Source organism: Polypterus senegalus, chromosome 11 (assembly GCF_016835505.1).
Source record: "Polypterus senegalus isolate Bchr_013 chromosome 11, ASM1683550v1, whole genome shotgun sequence".
In the NCBI taxonomy this organism is placed as follows: Eukaryota; Metazoa; Chordata; class Cladistia; order Polypteriformes; family Polypteridae; genus Polypterus; species Polypterus senegalus.
This window is the reverse complement of record NC_053164.1, coordinates 11,419,771-11,443,110: the sequence shown is the minus strand read 5'-3', so window position 1 is coordinate 11,443,110 and position 23,340 is coordinate 11,419,771. Positions and strand designations below refer to the sequence as shown.

The 23,340-nt window shown below is 42.0% G+C and overlaps 1 protein-coding gene across 2 annotated transcripts in view; it reads right to left on the bottom strand.

Annotated features, from left to right (window-relative positions):
• Positions 1-23,340, bottom strand: part of npas1 (neuronal PAS domain protein 1) — a 366,892-nt gene that overhangs the window by 112,943 nt on the left and 230,609 nt on the right. For both annotated transcript variants that reach the window (XM_039768048.1, XM_039768049.1), the window contains one exon: positions 14,992-15,081. In XM_039768048.1, the coding sequence (XP_039623982.1) occupies positions 14,992-15,081 (90 nt within the window). The remainder of the gene's footprint in view (positions 1-14,991; positions 15,082-23,340) is intronic.

Below are 23,340 nucleotides of genomic sequence, written 5' to 3'. Positions count from 1 at the left end.
AAACAATATGCGGTTAGTTTCAGTGTGTTTACAAAGTCGCATCAGGAATGTCGATCTAAAAGAGAAAGGGAATCCACATAGGAACAGTAGCTGGGTGCCACCAGTCTGCAAAACCGAGTGCAGAACTTGCGTACGACAGGGTATGAGATACCGTGAAAATGTGCATGGCTTTACTCCAAGTTTAGGTTTTATACATCGCGATTTGAACATGGAAACGTTCTTATACAACATTTCTGTGCGTACGCAAAGTTTATACATGAGGCCCCTGGTCTCCAAACTTCAACAATATACGGGTGGCTGCCCCAAACCTTTTTATGACTTTTGTCCAAGTTTGTGATATTGCTAATTAAGGAAAGAGAAACAATTAAGGGGTCTGAGTCTTCAAGAGCAAGACAAATAAAATGAATTTAAAAGACATTAGTTAGGAGAATATACTTTTATTTGTATAAGTTATTTCAGTGTAAGCCAATGAACCAATCAAATTAAATGTTCAGGATTAATTCAGCACTGTTATGTAAATTCAGTTGTTTATAAAACAGACCTCCTCCCTTATTATTTTGATTATTCTGCAACAGACTGCTGTGATGAATGCACCCCTTCAGTATTTGCTGGGGAGTAAATGAAAGATGCAATGGACAAGTTTCCTCCTGCCAGGTTCCTGTCTCAAAGAGTTTTTACTGAAGACCAGATTTCTTTCTTTAATTATAATTTTAGTTTGATTTCTCCCACATCCTGAAGATAATAGAAATGAGATATTAGATGTTAGATAAATGCAGTAGTGGTTACATTCCTGTTGGTGGCTGCTAAACAAGTGATACCGGAAGCTCTTTACAGTATTACCATCATCCTCAGCAAAATTCTGGTGCGTGTGTGTCATTTTGAATACTCTACTTATTAGATATTCAGCAACATACCACTTCATTACTGTTCATGTTGAGTGAAATGATTTACACAGAAAAGACTTAGCAACAAAATTCAGTGTTTTGCTTTGAACAAAAAATTGACAAAATAAATTGTGTTTTGTTTTCAATATTTGTGCCATTTACATAAGAAGAAATATGTTTAGTTGCTGTCTTCATTGATTTCATTCATCTGCCTGTCATTTAGCACATAAAGGAAGATCCCAATGTTCTGCTGGAGATCCAGCAAGAGCATTCTGATGAGTAACCAGAAGAAAAGACCTACTCAAATGCCAAAAAGCGTCAAACCCCAAAAAGTCAGATGCACCATTACCAATGCCAAATACTGAGACAAAAACAGTACTTGCTCAAGGTGAGATAGTGAAAAATTTGAAAATGGAATCAGGAGAAAAGTCATGGTTAAAAAAGCAGGCAGAGGTCAATAACAATCAGAGAAATAATCAAGTGAAATCAAATAGAGAGTCCTAATATTGGGCGCTCCAGAAGCCTTTGAACCAACTTTTTAATATGTATAGAAGACCATAGACCGTCGTGTGGTAAACTAAACAACTAGCACCTCATAATCATGTACTTCAATGGGAATGTGTGTGTGTTGGAGGTGGAAATAAGACAAGTGAGTACAAATCAAAACAGAAAAAGAAGCAACACTCACAGAACTCCACAAAAATGAAATGACCTCCTGCTCCTGAGCCTTCTCAGCTAACTGAAATGACAGGAGGGAGCGCTCAGGATTGGAGACATCAGAGTGGCCCCACCACCTATGGCTTCACCCACAAAGAGCAAGAAACAAGTAAACTTAGAGGCAGTATACAATTAACCAATCATAAATAGAATCAACAGAGATAACAAACAAATCTGAGAAATAACAGCAAAAACAACAATACAGCGCAAAAACATCACAACGTTTTAAGATTTGTTTGAGATCTTAGGTCAAGACCAATCAGAGAAATTCAGTAGCCAAGTAAATCTAACAGAATTCTAAAACTGGATGCTGGAAGCCTTTGAACCATCCATTATGCCAGCACTCGAGATGACGTTACGTGTCACGCTCTCCTGGGGGCTCCATGCCAATGACTAATGCTAACTCAACACACAGTCTGCACCCAATAAACAAACAAAATGGCACTGCAAAGAAAGTGTTAAAACGTTGATTGTGTTTTTCCTAAATTTATAAAACCAATTTGAAATTCATATTCCTCCAAGTTCAAAATCCCAGAATCCACGTAAAACATGTGGCCAACCACCATAGAAAAGGCACAAAAAAATTTAAATACATGAAATTTCACAACTGGATAAAATATTTAAGAAAGCTCAATTCAATTCAACCCCCACCTATTTGAAAGACAGAAAGGCCAACAGCCTGAGTTAAACTTTTGAGAGTAATATAGAAAGGGAAAGTCAAGTCAAGTTGGGGAGCATGCACTGGTACAGTGCATTGCTGCACCCACTATACGACAAAACAACTCGGGATCCCTCCGGAAATTACCTGCTATCTACCACAGCCAGGTGTTATGTGGGTGACCCCTTGGCCTGGTCCAAAAACTCGGGTCCCCAACAATGAGGATCTTACGAGCTGTGTCACCCTCGGGGAAAGCGCCACATGGCCGTAGTGCTGTAACTGACGCTCCCTCACAATGCAGTTAATGTGCCTCATTCGGGAGTCCATGAGCAGCACAAAGTCAAACCAACGGTACCCAAGGATTTTCTGGAGAGACACAGTGCCAAAGGAGTCCAGTCTTCATCTCAGGTCACTGGATAGCGTCCATGCCTCACAACCATATAGCAAGACAGGAAGCACCAGGGGCCTCATGTATAAACGGTGCGTACGCACAGAAATGTTGCATAAGAACTTTTCCACGTTCAAATCGCGATGTATAAAACCTACACTTGGCGTAAAGCCACGCACTTTTCCACGGTACCTCATAGCTTGTCGTACGCAAGTTCTCCGCTCGGTTTTGCAAACTGGCGGCACCCAGCGTCAAAGCAGTGCTACTGTTCTTGTGTGATTACTCATTATTTTCATAACGCGGCTTTATAAATACACAGAAACTAACCGCATATTGTTTATTGTGTAATGCATCTGATTGTAATTAACTTGTAACAATATAATGGTCCAGGGAACAGCCATAGTATTCCAAATACCATAACTGCTTTAGCGTTGTTACTCTCACTGCACCTTCTTCTTCTTCTTCTTTCAGCTCCTCCCGTTAGGGGTTGCCACAGCGGATCATCTTTTTCCATATTTCTCACTGCACAACTCGGAGTATTTATATCACTGTATCTGAGTGTGAATCACAGCAGCAGCTGATCGGAAAGAGAATTATCGGTATACAGCTTTAAGCACACGCTGTCTCAGCCACTGCAAAACGTTTCAAAGTCTTTCCTGTATGGACCTCGCGGTTCAGAAACAGTTTCATCCCAAGAACTTTAAATGCACTCAATCAATTGCTCCTTGTAGAACTGTTTGTACTTATAAGTACAATCACCTCACTGTAAACTTGCACTACAGTTATAATATTACACAACCTGAGCCACTTTATAAAGTGCGTATTTACATATGATGACAATATCATTTATAAGGTGAAATTCAGCAAAATATGTTTGTTAAATTATACACATAAAACTTTAACTTCATTTAAATAATCTATATTCTTCACTGGGAGTGTCGTGAAGGATAGAATAATTAAACATGTACTACGAAGATATTTCAATGTTCTTTAAACGTTTTGAAGAATGGCGCTAAGCTTACAGATGGCTTAACGTCTATTACAGAGCTGATTGTATGGCGATCGGTTACTTGGGGAAAGAAAAGCACTGACTGCAGTGACGGCTACGCCAATATATATTGAATATAAAACAGAAAGAGAAAATAACAACACAGCTAAAAACGCAGCGACAAATTTCGCAAAAGTTAAATGCTTGTGTCATGAGCACGAGGCGGCTAGTGTCTGCAACATACGTGGCCATCCACCGTGCATAAGATACTTTACTGACATTGGCGGGCTAAGGAGCCACCGATTCTTCCTCTGCCCAGTGCCACCACAAGCTTAGAGCCGCCCTGAGTACTGCTGCAATAAATTATTTCATCGAAGTGAAACACATGTTTAATAACGTGCTTTAACTCCTATCATCATGAAAATGATATCACGTATACATCTCAGTATTTTAGTTATTCAGAGAGCTGTAATATCACGAATGTAATGGACTCTGTGTCCAGTTGGAGGAAGAGAGCCGGTTTAAGAAGCAAGTAGTGATTCACACACATAGAGCACATACGAGTAGAAGATCAAATACAAAACAAAGCATTTAACGTGCTACTTTAATTACGATGTGATTTGAGAAACTGGTTAATTAAACAATTTTAAGATGAATTTTATGATGTTCTACTTTAATGACAAAATAAACTACGTGATTAAAGTGGAAATGTCGAGATTGAAGTTGACATTTCGTGCTTTTTCCCCACCGTGTGCCTTTTTTCTCTGTACCCTAATAAACTTTCATATGACACTCAGACAGTGGGCTACAACTCGGCTTTCCACGGCGACTTTGATATGTGACTTCTTTTTTATTTCCGGCACTGTGCGATTTTGTGAATGTGAGCTTTCATGTTTCTCCAACACGCTATGTCACTCGATCAACTTCCATTTGTTGATTATACCACGGCTTATTTGAACAAATAGTATGTTTTTCCTTTGCCTCCACTTGGTATTCGCTGAAATTCTTATATTTCCCCCGTGCTTTTCCCATTGTCTTTTCACAGAAGGCTGCGCTTAAGGGCGATTTATATTGATTTGCATATTCAAAGAGGCGTAATTCTGGGAGGATTTGGGGCGCTACATAATGCGCGTGCACGAGTGTTAGTTTTCACGCTGATCGGGATTTATGTAGCAGAAGAACGTGGAAGTTGGAGTACGCACAGATTCCTGCATCTGGATTTTTCTGTGCGTAAGCACATTTCGGCTTTTGTGCTTACGCCATTTTATAGTGAGAGTTCTATGCACAGCGTTATACATGAGGCCCCAGGACACTAAAGACTTGGACCTTCGTCCTTTCACACACCACACACCCCCTTTCAGCAACCTCATGAGCCCCTATGCTCTCCCAATCGGTCTACTGACTCCATAGGAAGAGTCACCAGAGACATGAATGTCACTGCTGAGGTAAGTAAACCTCTCCACGAGGTCGACAATCTCTCCACAGACACTGCTGATGGCCGTGCCCAAGAGGTTATTAAAGGCCTGGCTCTTTGGTTTTTATCAGGACACTCGCACACCCAGACACTCAGACTCCTCACTCAGTCTCTCGAGCGTCCCGATCAGAGCCTCCATTGACTCCGTGAAGATCACAGCATCGTCAGCAAAGTCAAGATCAGTGAATCTTTCTTCACCAACAGATGCCCCACAGCTGCTGGATCCCATGACCTTGCCCAACACTCAGTCCATACAAGCATTGAACAGAGTAGGAGCAGAACACACCCCAGATGGACCCCAGAATCAACTGGGAAAAACACAGAGGTTCTGCCTCCATTCTGCACAGCACCCGCAGTACCAGTGGACAGGCCGGCCATGATATCCAGCAACCTCGAGGGGATCTTGTGAACCCTCAGGATGTCGCACAGGGCCACAGCTCGATCAACTGAGTTGAACGCTTTACGAAAATCGACAAAGGCTGCAAAGAAAGGGAAAGAGTCTTTCTTTGAAAGGAAAAGGGTGAAAAACTAATTTTAATGATATTTTTATGGCTGATTATAAAGGAAATTAGAGTAGTCAGCAGGATTCAATGGCAGATGATACAATGTTAAAAATGTTACAGGAAGGTTATTATTTTAACACTGGAAGAAAACACTTGCAGATGACAAGGCAAATTTAACAACAAGCACAAAAATCATAGTTTTGTCCTGACTATAAAGAAAATTAGAGTAGTCAGCAGGATACAATGGCAGATTATACAATGTTAAAGAGGGAGTTTGGCATTTTAACGCAAGAAAACAACTGGAAATGTAGAGGAAACAAGTGAACAAGTGCAACAGAAAGGGACAGGTTTTAACAGGGAAAAGAATAGCAGATATATATATATATATATATAAACATATGTCAATCAAAATACTTTAAAACTGTTTTATGTAAAGCACATCATAGCAGAATAATATATTCAATATTTCATTTTAAGTTGTTCGTAATAAGTTGGAGGAATATAAGTAGCCACTTATGTCTTATGAAACATAAATTGTCTTCATGACTCACGTCTCCTGACTTGTTATTATATGTAATCAGTCATCACTGCCAGATTTTCAGTCAGACACGCATTGAAAAAAACAGAGTTGGTGCTTTTTTTTATTTTAAATAAATAAATAACAGTCAGGAGAAGAGCAACTCATCAGTCGTGTCAGTAAATTCAACACAAGGCTCTTAACAGCATGGGAAAGGTGCTATATAAATAAAATATATTATTATTATTATTATATAGTAATGTGGGAAATGAAATGGGGAAAGCACTGACATTAATCAAGGAAAACCTTGGCACTCATTTTAACATGGCACCAACAGCTATTAGATTATTAAACTTGTGGTAGTAGAGTCGCACCTTTTAGGAATAACATAATGTCACACATGCGTGTAAGGTCCTGACTGAGGGTAAGACATGAAGTCAGGGGTTGATGAAGTGCACTAATGTCTTTTCTCTCTCTTCCACAGACTGCCATAAGCTATAGCCCCACCCACTTTTGCTACCAGACCACACCCTCCAACCGACTTACTTCCACCAAAGACCTGCCTCTTCCTGCCCACCACCTATAAAGACCCAACCACTTCACCTTCCCAGTCATATTCAGAGGACCAGGGCCCTCCTGGACCCCATGATCATCAGAGGTGACTGTGCAGAGGGTGCAGACCTATAAATACCTGGGAGTGCAGCTGGATGACAAATTGGACTGGACTGCCAATACTGATGCTCTGTGTAAGAAAGGTCAGAGCCGACTATACTTCCTTAGGAGGCTGGTGTCCTTCAACATCTGCAATAAGATGCTGCAGATGTTATACCAGACAGTTGTGGCGAGTGCCCTCTTCTACACGGTGGTGTGCTGGGGAGGCAGCATAAAGAAGAGGGACGCCTCACACCTGGACAAACTTGTTAAGAAGGCAGGCTGTATTGTAGGAGTAAAGTTGGACAGTTTGACATCCGTGGCAGAGCGACGTGCGCTGAGCAGACTCATGTCAATCATGGAGAATCCACTGAACAGGATCATCACCAGACAGAGGAGCAGCTTCAGCAACAGACTGCTGTCACCATCCTGCTCCACTGACAGACTGAGGAGACCCCACACTATGCGACTCTTCAATTCCACCCGGTAATAAAAACGTTAACATTATACCTGCATTATTGTCTGTCTGTTATACCTTCATTGTTATCACTCTTTAATTTAATATTGTTCTTTATTAGTATGCTGTTGCTTGAGTATGTGAATTTCCCCTTGGGATTAATAAAATATCTATCTATCTATCTATTATATAGTGCCTTTCATCTATCTATCTATCTATCTATCTATCTATCTTCTGACTCAGTCTCATATGATGAGTCTCGCCTTTTTTTTTTTTTTTTAATTTTATTGATTTTATTAAAATCAAATAACATTTCATACAAATAACTCAAGTTTTACAAAGAAAAGATTCGAAACAAATCAACTTGAACCCCTTAGAAAGAGTGCTAGGCCAGCAGAGTAAAACTTTAAGCTAGTAAAAATTATAAGGTAATAGATAAATTATTAAATGAGTAAAGATAAATGAAGTAAAAGAGGGGAGGGAACCTACTTCCTCAATTTAAAAGCTTATTCTAAAACATTCTTGATCACATCCTGCCAGGTTTTGAAAAAGTTTTGCACAGATCCTCTAAGCAAATTTTTTGAAATTTCCAATTTCAAATAGTACATAACATCAGTTACCCACTGACTTAAAATAGGAGAGTTTGGATTCTTCCAGTTGAGCAAGATAAGTCTACGTGCCAATAGTGGAGTAAAGGCAATGACAGTTTGTTTGCCCTTCTCTACTTTAAGCCCCTCTGTGAGCCCACCAGACACAGCTGTTAACAGATTAGGAGGGATTGTGATGCTCAGGCTGTCTGAAAGGCATTTAAAGATTTTGGTCCAGAATGAAGTTAATTTGGTGCACACCCAGAATATGAGGCCCAGTGAGGCTGGAGCTCGATTGCAACGTTCACAGGTTGGATCTCACCCTGGAAACATTTTGGACAGTTTTAAATGAGAGAGATGCATTCCATACATCATTTCAAGTTGAATAATTCTATGCTTAGCGCATATGGAGCTCGAGTGAATTCTGTGCATTGGTGCCTTCCACTCCGTTTCTGAGATGTTGAGTGAGAGATCATTTTCCCACTGTACTCTGGGATCTTTGAAAGGGAGGGACTCTGAAAAGTTTTATATGTTACAGAAATGCTTTTTGAGTCCTTGAGACTGAGTAATATTTTTTCTGGCATAGAGGAAGGTGGAAGGTAAGGAAAATTGGGCAGGTTCTGTTTAACAAAGTTTGTAATTTGAGAGTAGTGAAAGAAATGTGTTGCTGGTAAGTTACATTTGGAGTGTAACTGTTCATAGGATGCAAAGATATTGTCTATGTACAGATCTCTAAGTGATTTAATCCTAAATGTTTTCCAGACATTAAAAACTGTGTATGTATCAGAGGGTGGAAAAAGGTGGTTCTCGTGCAGATGTGCCACAGATAAAAGCGTCCCTATCTTAAAATATTTCCTACATTGGTACCATATTCTGAGTCAGTGAAGCACTTTTTAGATAGCATTGCTTGTTACAATATATACCGGGTGGATCCCCAAATCTTTTTTTTCTGCTTTATCTCCTATTTACAATACAAATGCATCCCTGTAGTCAGGTATTGAAATTTGACAGCACAGATGATGGAAAAAAACAAATATTCTTTACCAAGATGCATCACTAATCAGTTTATCGTTGGTCTGCCTTGTAGTATGGTGGGATTCATTAGGAAGGGAGACACAGAATATAGTAATCGTCTGACTGGCAAGTCATATCAGCCAGTAGGACTTGAACGTGACGCAAAATGTGTGAGACCAATGGAACTTATAGCTGTTATGTCAGCTTGTGAACTTTCCCACATGGGTTTACAAAGTCCTGTCTATCTCTCTTTAGCATCTTTCACACTCTTCTCTCCCACACACCCTTTTTTTCACATCTGCCTGCCTGTTTATCATTTCCTACATTTTGTCACATGCGTGTGCATGGAAGACAGCTTAAGGGCTCCGGTGATGGTAATTCCCTGCCGAGCCAGAGGTTGGCGCTGTAGACTAATAACTTCTTTCTTCCTCGTTCTGCAAACCAGAGGACCGACAGCCACTCCACCTCTGACGTCACTTCTGTTGTCCACCCTCCTGGACCCGGCCTTTCCTGCCAAGTCACTATATAGGCCATCTTGCTCCAGTTTAATTTTCAGCCCCTGCAACTTGTTGCATGTTTAATTATTTTGAAGTTTTTCAGTTAGATGAGGTCACCAAAGTGGTGCCTTAACTCTTTATAACATTGCTGCATATTCTCTTTTACAAAATTTATATACTGTGGCCTGTGGCGGACGCTTCAGCTCCCCAAACGCGACACAAACAGACAAAAGTTCAGCATATCACAAAGGCTTTATTCAGTGGGAAACACTTCCTAAATCATTTCCCACCAACACCAAGCAGTACATAGCACTTTGTCTTCTTGATCTTCCTCTGTCTTTATCTCTGCCTCCACTCCTTTCTTCAAACTTCATCCTCTACCTCCCGTCTCTGGCTCCTGAAGCAGTGGCAGCTGGTTCCTTTCATCCTGAACCCAGAAATACTTCTGGTGGTCCTTTAGCATGGTCCAGGAGCACGTCCAGGTGAGGCAGAAGCCTGACAAAGTAGGGCTGTACTGAACTCCAACTCCCATGAGGCTCTGTGGGAATCTGAGGCACCTCTGTAACCCAGGGGAGCTACCATCTAGCAATCCGGGGGAGACAATGCTCTATTCCTGCTGTCTCCCCCTGGTCCTTCATGTCTATAGGCGTCCAGACCAGGTAAGGGCCCTGGCTGTCAGCCACAATATTTTCTTCACACAGAAAATCACAGACACAAGGAATAAGTGACCAAGTAGTGTGGTGGACAGTAGGATTTTAGGGACCTTTAAAACTCAATGTTATTTACTTGTGTATAAGTTGGGTCTTGAAACCCAAAAAATTGATCATAAAATTCAGACTCCGACTTATACACTCGTTCAAAAATACAACACTTACATTTTTTTTTACACCTTCTAGCCTCCTCCAATTTAGCATCAGTTTTCTCAGAGGCATTGAATTTTTTTGCAGCAGCGCAGTTATCAATTTCTTTTGCCACTTCAATGACATTTAATTTAAAGCCAGCTTCATATTTTCTTCTGATCAAATGCTCCATCGTAGATAAGGGATGCTCTTATGATAAAGGGGTATGATGGTGTGAGATACCCAAACTGCACTGCTTTGTATTTATTGTATTACCGTGTGGTCACGAAAGTACAATACATAGAAAAAAAAGGCTGTGTGCCCCATGGTTCCTCTCTCATATCGTAATCTCTTGGACCAATAGTGTGAGTTTTCCGCATTCAACTTATACAACCAACTTTATAAAATACTTGAAATTATACTGTAAAATCAAGCCCTGACTTATCTGTGGGAGGACTTAAATGCCAGTATATACGGTATTTGATTGTTTATTGTGGCTGTGCTGCTTGGAGGGCACTCTTATAGAAGAAAATAATTAAAAATAACTTCTTGGTGCTTTTACCCTGTGTTCTGCATGTCTGTCTGTTGGGTTTAAGGGGCAACAGTGACCCCTAGCGTCCACAACATATATATATATATATATATATATATATATATATATATATATATATATATATATATATATATAATATAATGGACAAAAATACAGCAAGAAGGTGAAAATTCCAAAGACAAAATAATCACATAACTCAGCAACTGCCGAGCGCATTCACAATGAATCTCCACGAACTATGGAGGACTCTCCAGTTTTATAAGGAGGAGGGCATTCGCTGGCAGTGATTGGGGGGACTCACCCACAAAACTATCACACACGTGTTGATGGGCTCAAATGATGTTATTTGTCAGCTGGACCAGGGGATAGCGCTGATCCTTTCCCCTTTTCTAACTCTATAGACTGGTAGATGAACCTACCAAGCAATAACATGACCACCAACCCCCCACCATCTGATGACACTACTTCTGTTCCTCACTGATGACATCTTCCTCTTCAGAGCCCACCTACCACAGAAATTGCTTCCTCTTCCAGCCACCCTAATCCATTCCCTTCCTGTTTCATCCATATAGATATTTCTGTTTCACCCTCATTATCTCAGTTCTGTTTTGACCTCCATTTTGTAAAGACATGTTCCTGTTTGCTGTTTCCAGTATACGAGGTGGCCATCCCCAATTCTTTTTGCATCTTCTGAGTTATGTACTACCAGCCCGGGTTGACAGGGGGTCCTGGCGCTAACCTTATCCAGTTTTCTCTTCCTCCACAGTGTCAAGGAGATTCCCAGTTTAAGCAACTGACTCCGCCCCTTCAGGTTCTCCCATTGCGTATCCCACAGTTCCTGAAAGGAGGCGTCAATCATTACGAGAACACACCACAGGATGGGGCTTCAGTCCACCGTAACTCTCAGGGGCTTTACCAGCTGAAAAGGTTTATTTGTTTAGTGCCACCGAGACAACATTTTGCTTGGATGATTCTTGTAATTAAATGGGGAGGTGACAGGGTTGGCACCCCAAACATTTCAGTTTGTGGACCTGCAGCTCTTTCCAATGGTAAATTTGCCAAAGAAAAAAAAATATATATATAATATAATATAGTAAATAAGCACCAGCACTGCCCCAGAAATCCAGCTCCTCCCAAAAGATCCAGCTCCTCCCCATTCCACAGGTTGCAGTAAGGGCTTCTGGTTAAAATGCATCAGACAATAACTCAACAAAGGACATTTTAAATTGAATAAAATATCTACATATGCTGATTTCTGTCTGTCCAGTGGCTACAGCTTTCAGGTAAAAACAGTTTAATTACAATTTCAGTAATTCATGGAGAACGGTCTACCTGCAGCTCCCATTCACCAGTGTCACTCTAGACATCTGCTCTGGTAACACCCTTCATGAACCTGAGTTTGTGTTCATACTGTAAATCCAATCAATAAAATGATGTGGTGACAGGGACCAGGGGCAAGGCAGTGCCCCACCATGGACAGGATGGTATCCCCTCTGGGATCAAACTCATACACAAACCAGGCCAAACTAGGACCTGTTTAGAGGGGTCAGTTCATTTGATAACCACCCCCCACACAGGACAGCAGCTCATTGGGGGTCACACTTACACACTGGACCAGTTTTGGAGGGTATGGTCATTTGACCATAGGGCCCCATTTGGACAGGACAACAGCACATTAGGGGCCATAGGGGACCAGCTTACAAGGGTCATTTGGGATGTAGCTGAAGAGGACAGAAGTCTATTAGGGGTCACGCTCACACACCAGACCAGATTAGAAGGGTCAGTTCATTTGGGGGGTAACTGGAGAGGACACCCCCCACCCCCCAATGGGATCGAACCCTGGACAGGACATCAGCAGATCAAGGGTTATCCTCATGCACTGGACCAGTTTAGAGGGGTTGGTTCATTTGGGATTTACCTGGAGAGGACCTTCAACCGTTTCTACCATGGACAGGACAGTAATCCATTGGGGGTCACACATTAATGCACTAGACAGTTTACAGGGGTCAATTTATTTGAGATGTTCCTATAGATTACCCCCACAGGGCCCCACCCTGGACAAGTCAGTAGTACATCAGGGGTCATCCTCGTATATTGAACCAGTTTAGAGATGTCAGTTTATTTGAGATTTACCTGGAAAGGACCCCCAGATGGCACCATTCTGGAATGGAGAGCAGCCACACTGGACCAGTTTTGGAGGGTATGGTCATTTGACCACAGGGCCCCATTTGGGGACAACAGCACATTAGGGGCCATAGGGGACCAGGTTACAGGGGTCATTTGGGATGTACATGAAGAGAACAGAAGTCCATTAGGAGTCACACTCACACACACCAGACCAGTTTAGAAGGGTCAGTTCATTTGGGATGTACCTGAAAAGGATCCCCATGGGACCCCACCCTGGACAGGTCAGCAGCCGATCAGGGTCATCCTCATGCACTGGACCAGTTTAAAGTGGTTGGTTCATTAGGACCTTCACAGGCCCCCACCCATGACAGGACAGCAGTCCACTGGGGGTCACACATTAATGTACTAGACAATTTACAGGGGTCAATTCCATTGAGATGTTCCTATTGATGACCCCCCACAGGGCCCCACCCTGGACTGAACAGCAGCACATCAGGGGTCATCCTCATGCACCGGACCTGTTTGGAGGGGTTGGTTCATTTGAGATTTACCTGGTGAGGGCCTTCACAAGGCCCAACCCTGGACAGGACAGCAGTTCATTGGGGATCACACATTAATGCACTAGACAGTTTACAGGGGTCAATTCATTTGAGATGTTTCTAGAGATGACCCCCACAGGGCACCCACCCTGGACAGGACAGCAGCCAATCAGAGGTCATCCTTATGCACTGAATCAGTTTAGAGAGGTGAGTTCATTTGGGATTTACCTGGAGAGGACCCCCATATCAGGAGTGGGCTGGAGGAGGAGTGTAGGAAGCTAATCAAGGACTTTGTTAAATGGTGCGACTCAAACCACCTACAACTGAACACCAGCAAAACCAAGGAGCTGGTGGTGGATTTTAGGAGACCCAGGCCCCTCAATGCCCCTGTGATCATCAGAGGTGACTGTGCAGAGGGTACAGACCTATAAATACCTGGGAGTGCAGCTGGATGATAAATTGGACTGGACTGCCAATACTGATGCTCTGTGTAAGAAAGGACAGAGCCAACTATACTTCATTAGTAGACTGGCGTCCTTCAACATCTGAAATAAGATGCTGCAGATGTTCTACCAGAAAGTTGTGGCGAGTGCACTCTTCTACGCGGTGGTGTGCTGGGGAGGCAGCATAAAGAAGAAGGACGCCTCACACCTAGAAAAAATGGTGAGGAAGGCAGGCTCTATTGTAGGCACGGAGCTGGACAGTTTGACATCGGTGGCAGAGCGACGGGCACTGAGCAGACTCCTGTCAATTATGGAGAATCCACTGCATCTACTAAACAGTATTACCTCCAGACAGAGGAGCAGCTTCAGCGAAAGACTGCCGTCACCGTCCTGCTTCACTGACAGACTGAGGAGACCCCACACTATGCGAATCTTCAATTTCACCCTGGGGGCTTTAAACGTTAACATTATTCAAAGTTATTGTCTGTTTTTCACTGTATTTTTATTACTCTAATGTAATATTGTTTTTTTGTATCAGTATGCTGCTGCTGGATTATGTGAATTTCCCCTTGGGAATTAATAAAGTATCTGTCTATCTATCTATCTATCTATCTATCTATCTATCTATCTATCTATCTATCTATCTATCTATCTATCTATCTATCTATCTATCTATCTATCTATCTATCTATCTATCTATCTATCTATCTATCTCATAGGGCTCCATCCTGGAAAGGACGGCAGCCAATTGGGTGGAGGGGGGTCACACTCACACACTGGACCAGTTTACAGGGTTCAGTTCATTTGGGATGTACCTGAAGAGGATCCTCAAAGGGATCAACCCTGGACTGGACATCCATCTCTCTGATAGCCCACCCTGCCTACCACTAGTACAGTGTGGAGATCACATGAATGCAAGTGAAAGGACACACGTGGTCTGACTTCAAGCCCAGGTCCCTGCCATGGATTGGTCCCACCTGTTAACAGTAAATCACCCAGCTGAATACTGAGAAAGAAACAATAGTTAGAAATAAATCAAACATGGAAGCACCTTATTGGTCATTGATCAATTAGGATCGTCCAATCACAGGTTTGAACCAGACTTTTTAATGCGAAGTGTTATGGGATGAGAAGACATGACAGGCACTGGCTTACCTGCGAGAGCCCCAGGTAGATGGACACCGTTTCGGAGATATAGAGGAATCTTCCTTCATGGCTGACCACAAAGACGAAGCCATCCAGAGACTGAGGAGAGAGAGAGAATAAGAAAAGGGGCCGTTAAAGTGCCTGCTAAACACAATGAGCTGAGCAGCCCAGTTGAGACCTTGGTTCTATTCTGGACACGACATGGGTCCGAGCCCCAAATACCAGCCAGACTCCCCACACCCTTTTATATCATAACTAAATCAAACAAGACAGAATAAACTTTTCAGACATATGCACTCGACATCTGATATGCCGAGAGTTCTTTGTTAATCGCCCTTTTCTTTTCACGCTCAAAAAACTTTGAAACGCACAGATAGGGAGAGCCATTAACCTCGATAATAATAAAGGGAGCTGAAATGATAAAGAAAACCCATTAAAGAGGCTCCTTTTAAAAATAATATGGAGATGCAGAGTTTGTTAAAGAATGATTGCTATTTTTACGCCACTTTAAGTGCCGGTAATTTATGCAAACCGATCCATTCAAAATGCAAATGAGAGTGCCTGGGATTAGCAGGCCTGCCGTCTGAATTTGTTAAAAATAAAGTGCAATTATCTAGTTATTACTGACAGCAGCCGCCGCAAAAGGAATCAAAAAATTTCTCAAGCTCTAATCTGATTTCTATCAGTCCCCCTTTTCAGCCGTGCTAGTAATATCTCCTTTGTTTTAGCCTACCTTTCAGATTTTTTTTTTTCTCCATTTAAAAATACTTTCTGACATTTAGAACAATGTGAGTTATTAGTGTTTGTGGAAGGAAAACTTTGAAACGTGTGGGCAGTGAGGCCCCCTAGTGGCTCAGGATTTGGACAGCGAGACACAAAGTCACCAGCAGAGGACCTTACATCCCATGTGAACATGAAGGGACAAAAACACAAAACTAGAGAGGCCACCATGCAAGGTGCTCTATGAAGTCAAATCAATCAAACCCTCTTACTCTGAAAGGCGCTATATAAATACAGAAGGACAAATTTGGTTCATTGGTGTTCTCAGGGCATCATTTTATTTACTGTAGCCAACATGTAGAAACACAGAAACAATTACATGACACTAGAGAAGTCAACATAAAAGGCACTATATGAAGCCAAATAAGCCAATCCTTACTACTGTGAAAGGCACTATGTAAATACACAAGAACAAAGCCCTTCATCTGGTTCATTGGCTTCCTCAGGACATCGTTTTATCTATTGTACCTAACATGTAGAAACACAGAAACAGTTATGTGACACCAGTAAAGTCACCATATAAGGCCAAATAAGCCAATCTTACTACTGTGAAAGGCACTATATAAATACAGAAGGATAAATCCCTTAATTTGGTTCCCAGATGCATCACATTATTTATCAGTGCTAACGTGTAGAAACACAGACACAATTATACGGCACTAGAGAAGTCACCATGAAAGGCACCATATAAGGCCGAATAAGCCAATCTTACTACTCTGAAAGGCACTTGTTGTGGGTTACAAAATCTGTACACTTTGGTTTATATTTCCATTATATTTTGTTCAGGATAACAGATGAACTACGTTCTAAGTTATACCTCACTTTTAAAACAGCTGTTCCAACAAAGAAAGGAAGACATGCTGGTGGCTCAGAGTATCAATTACTTTATAAACCCGAGAAAGGATGGACATCTAATTATTTTACAGCCTGGGAAAGGAAGACATAGCGATACCTCAGGCAACATCAAAAAAGTTTTATTGTTTGGGAAAACAGTGAATTAATTCATCATATTGACAGCCAGCCAATCAGAATATCTAACAATCATATCTTTAAAAAGGTAGAATTTTAAAATAAATATTCCTTATCTGAGGAGTGATATAGGAAGGAAGTAAGGAAGTGAGAAAGGAAGGAGGGAGGAAGAAGAAGGGACGAAGACGTCAGAAGAGAACAGAGCGAGACAACATGAGGCCGTTTCCATCTGGTCGTCAGAAAAGCATCATGAACAACTATGAGATTGAGATCACAAGCCACCTGCGACATTCATCCTTGTTATCTGTAACTTTTTTGTAAGCTTTTTCAAAATATATATCCAGACTTTTCTATCAGTCCTATTTTCTCTTATTCTTTGTTCCAGTGGTATTATTATTATTATTCCTTTAATAAATACCATGCTGTTTTTAACTTTCTATGCTTTGTCTTAATGTCTAGAGTTATTGAAGTAATACGGTAGATTTCTCTGAGCACCTTTTGCAGCCAGATATTTGCTCTTTGTGCTCCGAGGTTTATTTAGGCTGAGGATGAGAGCTCCACCGAAAAAGTAGGGAACTGTGCATAAAGTAAGGCATTCTTGGCTGTATAAATGGCCTATAGTCAAGGATACTGAACCTTTGTATATTTATATGTATTCTTGTAGACCAAAAGTAATATTTAGGTCTGAGATATCATTAAAACATTGTATGTTGTTCGTGCCGATAATAAGTAAGTCTCTTGAAGTGCTGAGAGCGTGACAGGCTGTGTTATTCCTAAGGCACTTATATGGTTTAAAGTGCCAGAGGTTAACCAGCTGTGTGTGTGTCATTCATGGGGCACTGTTGTGGTGAGGGTCAGTGTTTATGTAAGTTTCATGAAGTCCTAGGGGAATGACAAGTTGTGTTATTCATAAGGCACTTGTGTGGTTTAAAGTGCTAAACATTTGCCAGCTGTGTGTTTGTCATTCATAGGGCACTGCTGAGTTTAGGGTCTGAGTGTATATCTATGTATGTGTGTCTTAAATCTTAAAGTGCAACAGTAGATCAACCCGATAACGAACTTAACAAGGACACTTACCCTTGAAGATAAACAGGTAAAGGGTAAGTACAGGGAAATACTACGATAACACAGCACTATATAAATACACTTATAAAAAATAAAATGTTATAAATGTTATAAAAAATAAAAATATATAAATATAATATAAATACACAAGGACAAATCCCCTCATCTGGTTCATTGGCTTTCTCAGGGCATCATTTTATTTACTGGTGCTAATATTTAGAAACACAGAAACAATTACATGACACTATGAAAGGCACTATATAAGGCTGAATAGGCTAATCTTACTACTGTGAAAGGCACTAAAGAAATACAGAAGGATAAATCCCTTTATTTGGCCTCTGAATGCATCACTTTATTTATCGGTTCTAACATGTAGAAACTCAGAAGCAATTATATGTCAGTAGAGAAGACACCATGAAAGGCACCAGATGAAGCCAAATAAGCCAGTCCTTACTACTCTGAAAGGTACTATATAAATATGGCTGTGGCCCTTGCCTGGCCGGGATGCCTCCACGCTGGAAGGACCGAGAGAGGAAGCATATCCAGAGCAGTACCTTCCCAAGAGTGGTAGATGGTAGGCCCCCTTGGGTTGCAGCGGTGCCTCGGACTCCCGGAGTTTGAAGGCAGCCCTGTTGGGTTCTATGGGGCTACTGCTGAGCCCTGGAGTGCAGCACTGCCACCACACCCAGACATGCTGCCGGAAATGTGTCACTGAGCACCAAGTGTCTTATAAAAGGAGCCAGCAGACACTAACTCGGGGAGCCAGAGTCAGTAGGAGGGAGACAAGAGAAAGAGAAAGAGAAAGAAGAGAAGTCTATTGCGTTGTGCTTAGTGAACTGTGTTCTGCTTGTGGGAAACGAGGAAGGCTTTTCCCACAAGGGAAAAATAAAAAAATAAAAGTGTGTGCTTGTACTTGTGCCTCTGCGTGTGTCTGTGTCAGATTCGTCAGCGATGTGCCCACCTGGTGGTCCACAATACTTAAGGCTCCTGAATGCATCATTATATTAATCAGTGCTAACATGTAGAAACACAGAAATAATTATATGACACTAGAGAAGTCACCATGAAAGGCACCAGATGAAGCTGAATAAGCCAATCCCTACAACTCTGAAAGGCACTATATAAACACAGCAGGATAAATCCCTTCATTTGGCTCACTGGGTTTCCTGAATACTCATCACTTCATTTACCTGTGCTCATCTCAAAAAGGTTACAATACACCAGAGAAGTAAGATGACGTGATCACCGTGAAAGGCACTATATAAATACACAAGGGTAAATCCCAATTACTATGAAATGAAAAGGATAAAATTTTTCAACCGACTTTATATGTTCACTTTATTCAATTGCACAACATAAAAGAAGAGTCTTGAAATGGAGTTCATTATGAAAGGCATTATATGAAGGCAAATGCATCAGCCTCTTCTACTATGAAAGGCACGATTTAAATACAGAAGGAAAAAGCTCTTCACCTCAGTCCATCACTTTATTAACTCGTGCCCACATGGAAAATTTGGAAAATTGACACTAGAGAAGCATCTTAAATGGTTGTCACTTTGTAAAGTGCCTTAAGTTCTGTAAGTCGCTTTGGATAAAAGTGTCTGCTAAGCAAATAAATGTAAATGTAATGTCAGTGAAGCCCCAGAAATCAATACCTATTACTATGAAAGACATTACGTAAACACAAGGATGTGTGTGTGTGTGTAATGAGTAAAGAACAGAAAGAATAGAAGCATCTTGAAATGTTAATCTTCATGAAAGGCACTATATCGATACAAAAAAGACCTCAAAAATTATTATTTTTTTTTTACAAAATTACAAAAGTCATTTTGGTATAATCATTAGACATGTCAGCATATGTGTAGCAAATTTTCCAATTTATGTACAGTACTATTTGTAAGAGTTTTGTTATTAATTGCTGCGATAATGCTATGAAATTCAATAAATAATAAATCAATATCTAATATGCTGAAACACACACAGATATTAATAAATACTATTCAGTGCTTAGAAAAGGGAGATCTAAAACATAGGAGACGCAGGGCAGACTCGCCCAGGACAGTTCTGTCATTTAGCCTGAGGAAAGAAGCATGGAGCAGGTCGATATCTGAGATGATTTGCTAACCTTTTGTGCCTTTGACTTGACTTGACTTTGTCTCACCAAACACTCAAGGCTGACTAACTATCTATCTGTATATATATGTATATAATTTTATACATATATAATTATATATATATATATATATTGTGGTCCCCGGCCGGGCCCAGGAGGACGTGAGGAGGGCTTGTGCCTCCTCCAGACCGCGAGGGGGCGTCCGTCCTGGTTCTGTTGGGAGCCACGGGTCGAGGGCATGGAAGCCCTACTCTGTAGGGGCCCGTGGTCACCGGCGCCCCGATGCCGGTTTATCCCGGGAGCCCGCACTTCCGCCACACCAGGAAGTGCCGGGGAAGACGACGGGAGACACGGACGGCTTCCGGTGCACAGCCGGCACTTCCGCCACACAGGGGTGTGGCCACCGTTAAGTGCCGGGAAGCAGCTGGAGCCCATCCGGCTTCCCATAAAAGGGGCCGCCTCCCTCCAGTCAGTAGTGGAAGTCGGGAGGCAGTGTTGACGGAGCTGGAGAGAGGACAGGAGGCAGCTAGGAAGCAAGGCACAGACTGTGGGCCCTGGACTTTGGGGGATTCAGTGCCAGGGGCACTGGGGTTGTGTGAGTGCACGTGACTTTGATATTTGTGTAAATAGTGTAAATAAACAGTGTGTTGGGTACAAAAATGCTGTCCGTGTGTCTGTGCCGGGGCCAGCGTTCACTATATATATATATATATATATATATATATATATATATATATATATATATATATATATATATATATATATATATATATATATATATATAGAGTCAGGGATGCCAGGGGCAACGACCCGGCCGGGACGCCGTGAGGGACGGAAAAGGGTCAAGGCCCACCCTGGATCACGTGGGGGCCGCCTTCCTGGTTGCTCTGGGGGCCACAGGTTGAGGGCATGGAAGTCACACCCTGTAGGGGCTCGTGGTCACCGCCAGGAGGCGCCCCAATGCCTTGGGGACCTGTTACCTCAGCACTTCTGCCACACCAGGAAGTGCTGGGGGGAAGAATAAGGACGATACCCGGAGAGCTGCCGGGAGAACAGCCGGCACTTCCGCCACACTGGGGCGTGGCCAACGGGGGAATGTCGGAAGCACCTGGAGCTCATCCGGGTCATGTATAAAAGGGGCCCTCTCCCTTTATTCGAGGCGGAAGTCGGGTGGAAGAGAGACGGAGCTGGAAAGAGGATTGGAGGCGGCCAGAGAGGCAATTTGACTATGTGCCCTGGACATTGGGGGAACGGTGCTGGAGGCACTGGGAAGTGCACTAATTGTAAATATATTGTTAATAAACGTGTGTTGGGTGAACTTACGATGTCCGCCTGTGTGTGTCCAGGCCAGCGTTCACAATATATATATATATATATATATATATATATATATATATATATATATATATATATATACACAGTATATATACTCAGCAGATACTTTATTAGATACACCTGTTCAACTTCTTGCTAACGTATGTTAAATGTATATCTGATCAGCCAATCACAGGGCAACAATTCAATACATTTTGGCCTGTAGACACTGTCATGATGACCTGCTGAAGTTTAAACCAAGCATCAGGATGGGGAAAAAAGGGGACTGAGTTGACTTTGAACCTGGCATGGCAGGCTGCTCTGAGTGTTTCAGAAAGTGTAGATCTGCTGGGATTTTCACACACAGCCATCTCCATGGTTTACAGAGAATGGTCTGAAAAAGGGAAACTATCTAATGAGCGGCAGTTCTCTGGGCGAAAATGTATTGTTGATGCCACAGGTCAGAGGAGAAAGATTACATTGGTGTAAGCTGATAGAAAGGCAACAGGAACACAAATAAGCACTTGTTACAACGGAGGAGTGCAGAAGAGCATCTCTGAACACACAACACGTCAAACGTTGAAGCAGATGGGCTACAGCAGCAGGAGACCGCACCGGGTGACAATCCTGTCAGCTAAGAACAGGAAACTGAGGCTACAATTCACACAAGCTCACCAAAATTGGACAACAGAAGACTGGAAAAATGTTGCCTGGTCTAATGAGTCTCGATTTCTGCTGTGACATTAAGATGGTGGGGTCAGAATTTGGCATCAACAACATGAAAGCTGGGATCCATCCAGCCTTGTATCAGGCTGCTGGTGGTGGTGGGATGGTGTGGGGGATATTTTCTTAGCACACTTTGGGCCCCTCAATGCTAATTGAGCATCGTTTAAATGGTACAGCCCACCTGAGTCATGTTGCTGACCATGTCCAGGCCTTTATGACCGCAGTGTCCCCATCTTCTGATGGCTCCTTCCAGCAGGATAACGTGCCACATCATAAAGCCCCAATCATCTCAAACTGGTTTCTTGAACAGGACAATGAGTTCACTGGACTCAAATGGCTTCCACAGTCACCAGTTCTCAATCCAGTAGAGCACCTTTGGGATGTGGTGGGACAGGAGATTCACATCATGGATGTGCAGCTGACAAATCTGCAGCAATTGTGTGAAGCCATCATGTCAATGTGGACTAAAATCCCTGAGGAACGTTTATAGCACCTTGTTGAATGTACGCCATGAAGAATTACAGGAGTTTGGAAGACAAAAGGGGGGTCCAACCCGGTAATAGCAAGGTGTACCTAATAAAGTGGTATAGTAAAAAAGTGGCAAAGTAATATATATAAATACTAGCGACTGGGAGCCCGATCGAATCGGGCGACAAATTCTATGTTTGTGAAATCCATACTTTCTTTGCAAAGAATAACTTGTTTTTTTAAGTCCTTGAAATGATTTTGTTATCATGGCACTGATTTGTGCTTAAAATAGACCTTATCAGATGATGTAATGAAGAGCTTCCTGTTTAAACGGGGCTGCGAGACGTGAATTCAGCTCTTCGGCGCACCTCATTTGATTTTTTCCGGCAAACAAATTTTCAAAACAAACCGTATTTTACGACTCTAATCGGGTCGGAGTAATAATTATGTTGCCGTGGTCATTTTAGATCTGAGATCGGCTAAAATTTAAACAATGACCGTTGTTAATACCCAGCCGTCATTACTCAGTTTGCCAATAGATGTCAGAAGGACGGATGCCAAAACCAAACTGCCCAAAGATAGATTTCGACGTACCAAGCAAATGGTTATACGTTCTAAATTACTTACGGTTCCAGAGCTGTCGAAGGGTTTAAGTCAGTCGACGATGTTAGTCCTGGAAAGTACGTCCCACCAAACCAATGTTCCAAAAACCAACCGAACTTACTGTTATCTGCTCAAACCAACACCAACTTACTATACTCGGCCGTCCAGCGGCGTCACTGAAGCATTCGAACATTCTTAGCCAATCATGCAATACTGCGTCCGCATTTGCCGCATTGTGTTCTAACTACAGCGGCAGAGTCCCATTGCATGGTTCTAACTTGTATTGAGTCGAGGTATTGACGTGAACACCATACATACGG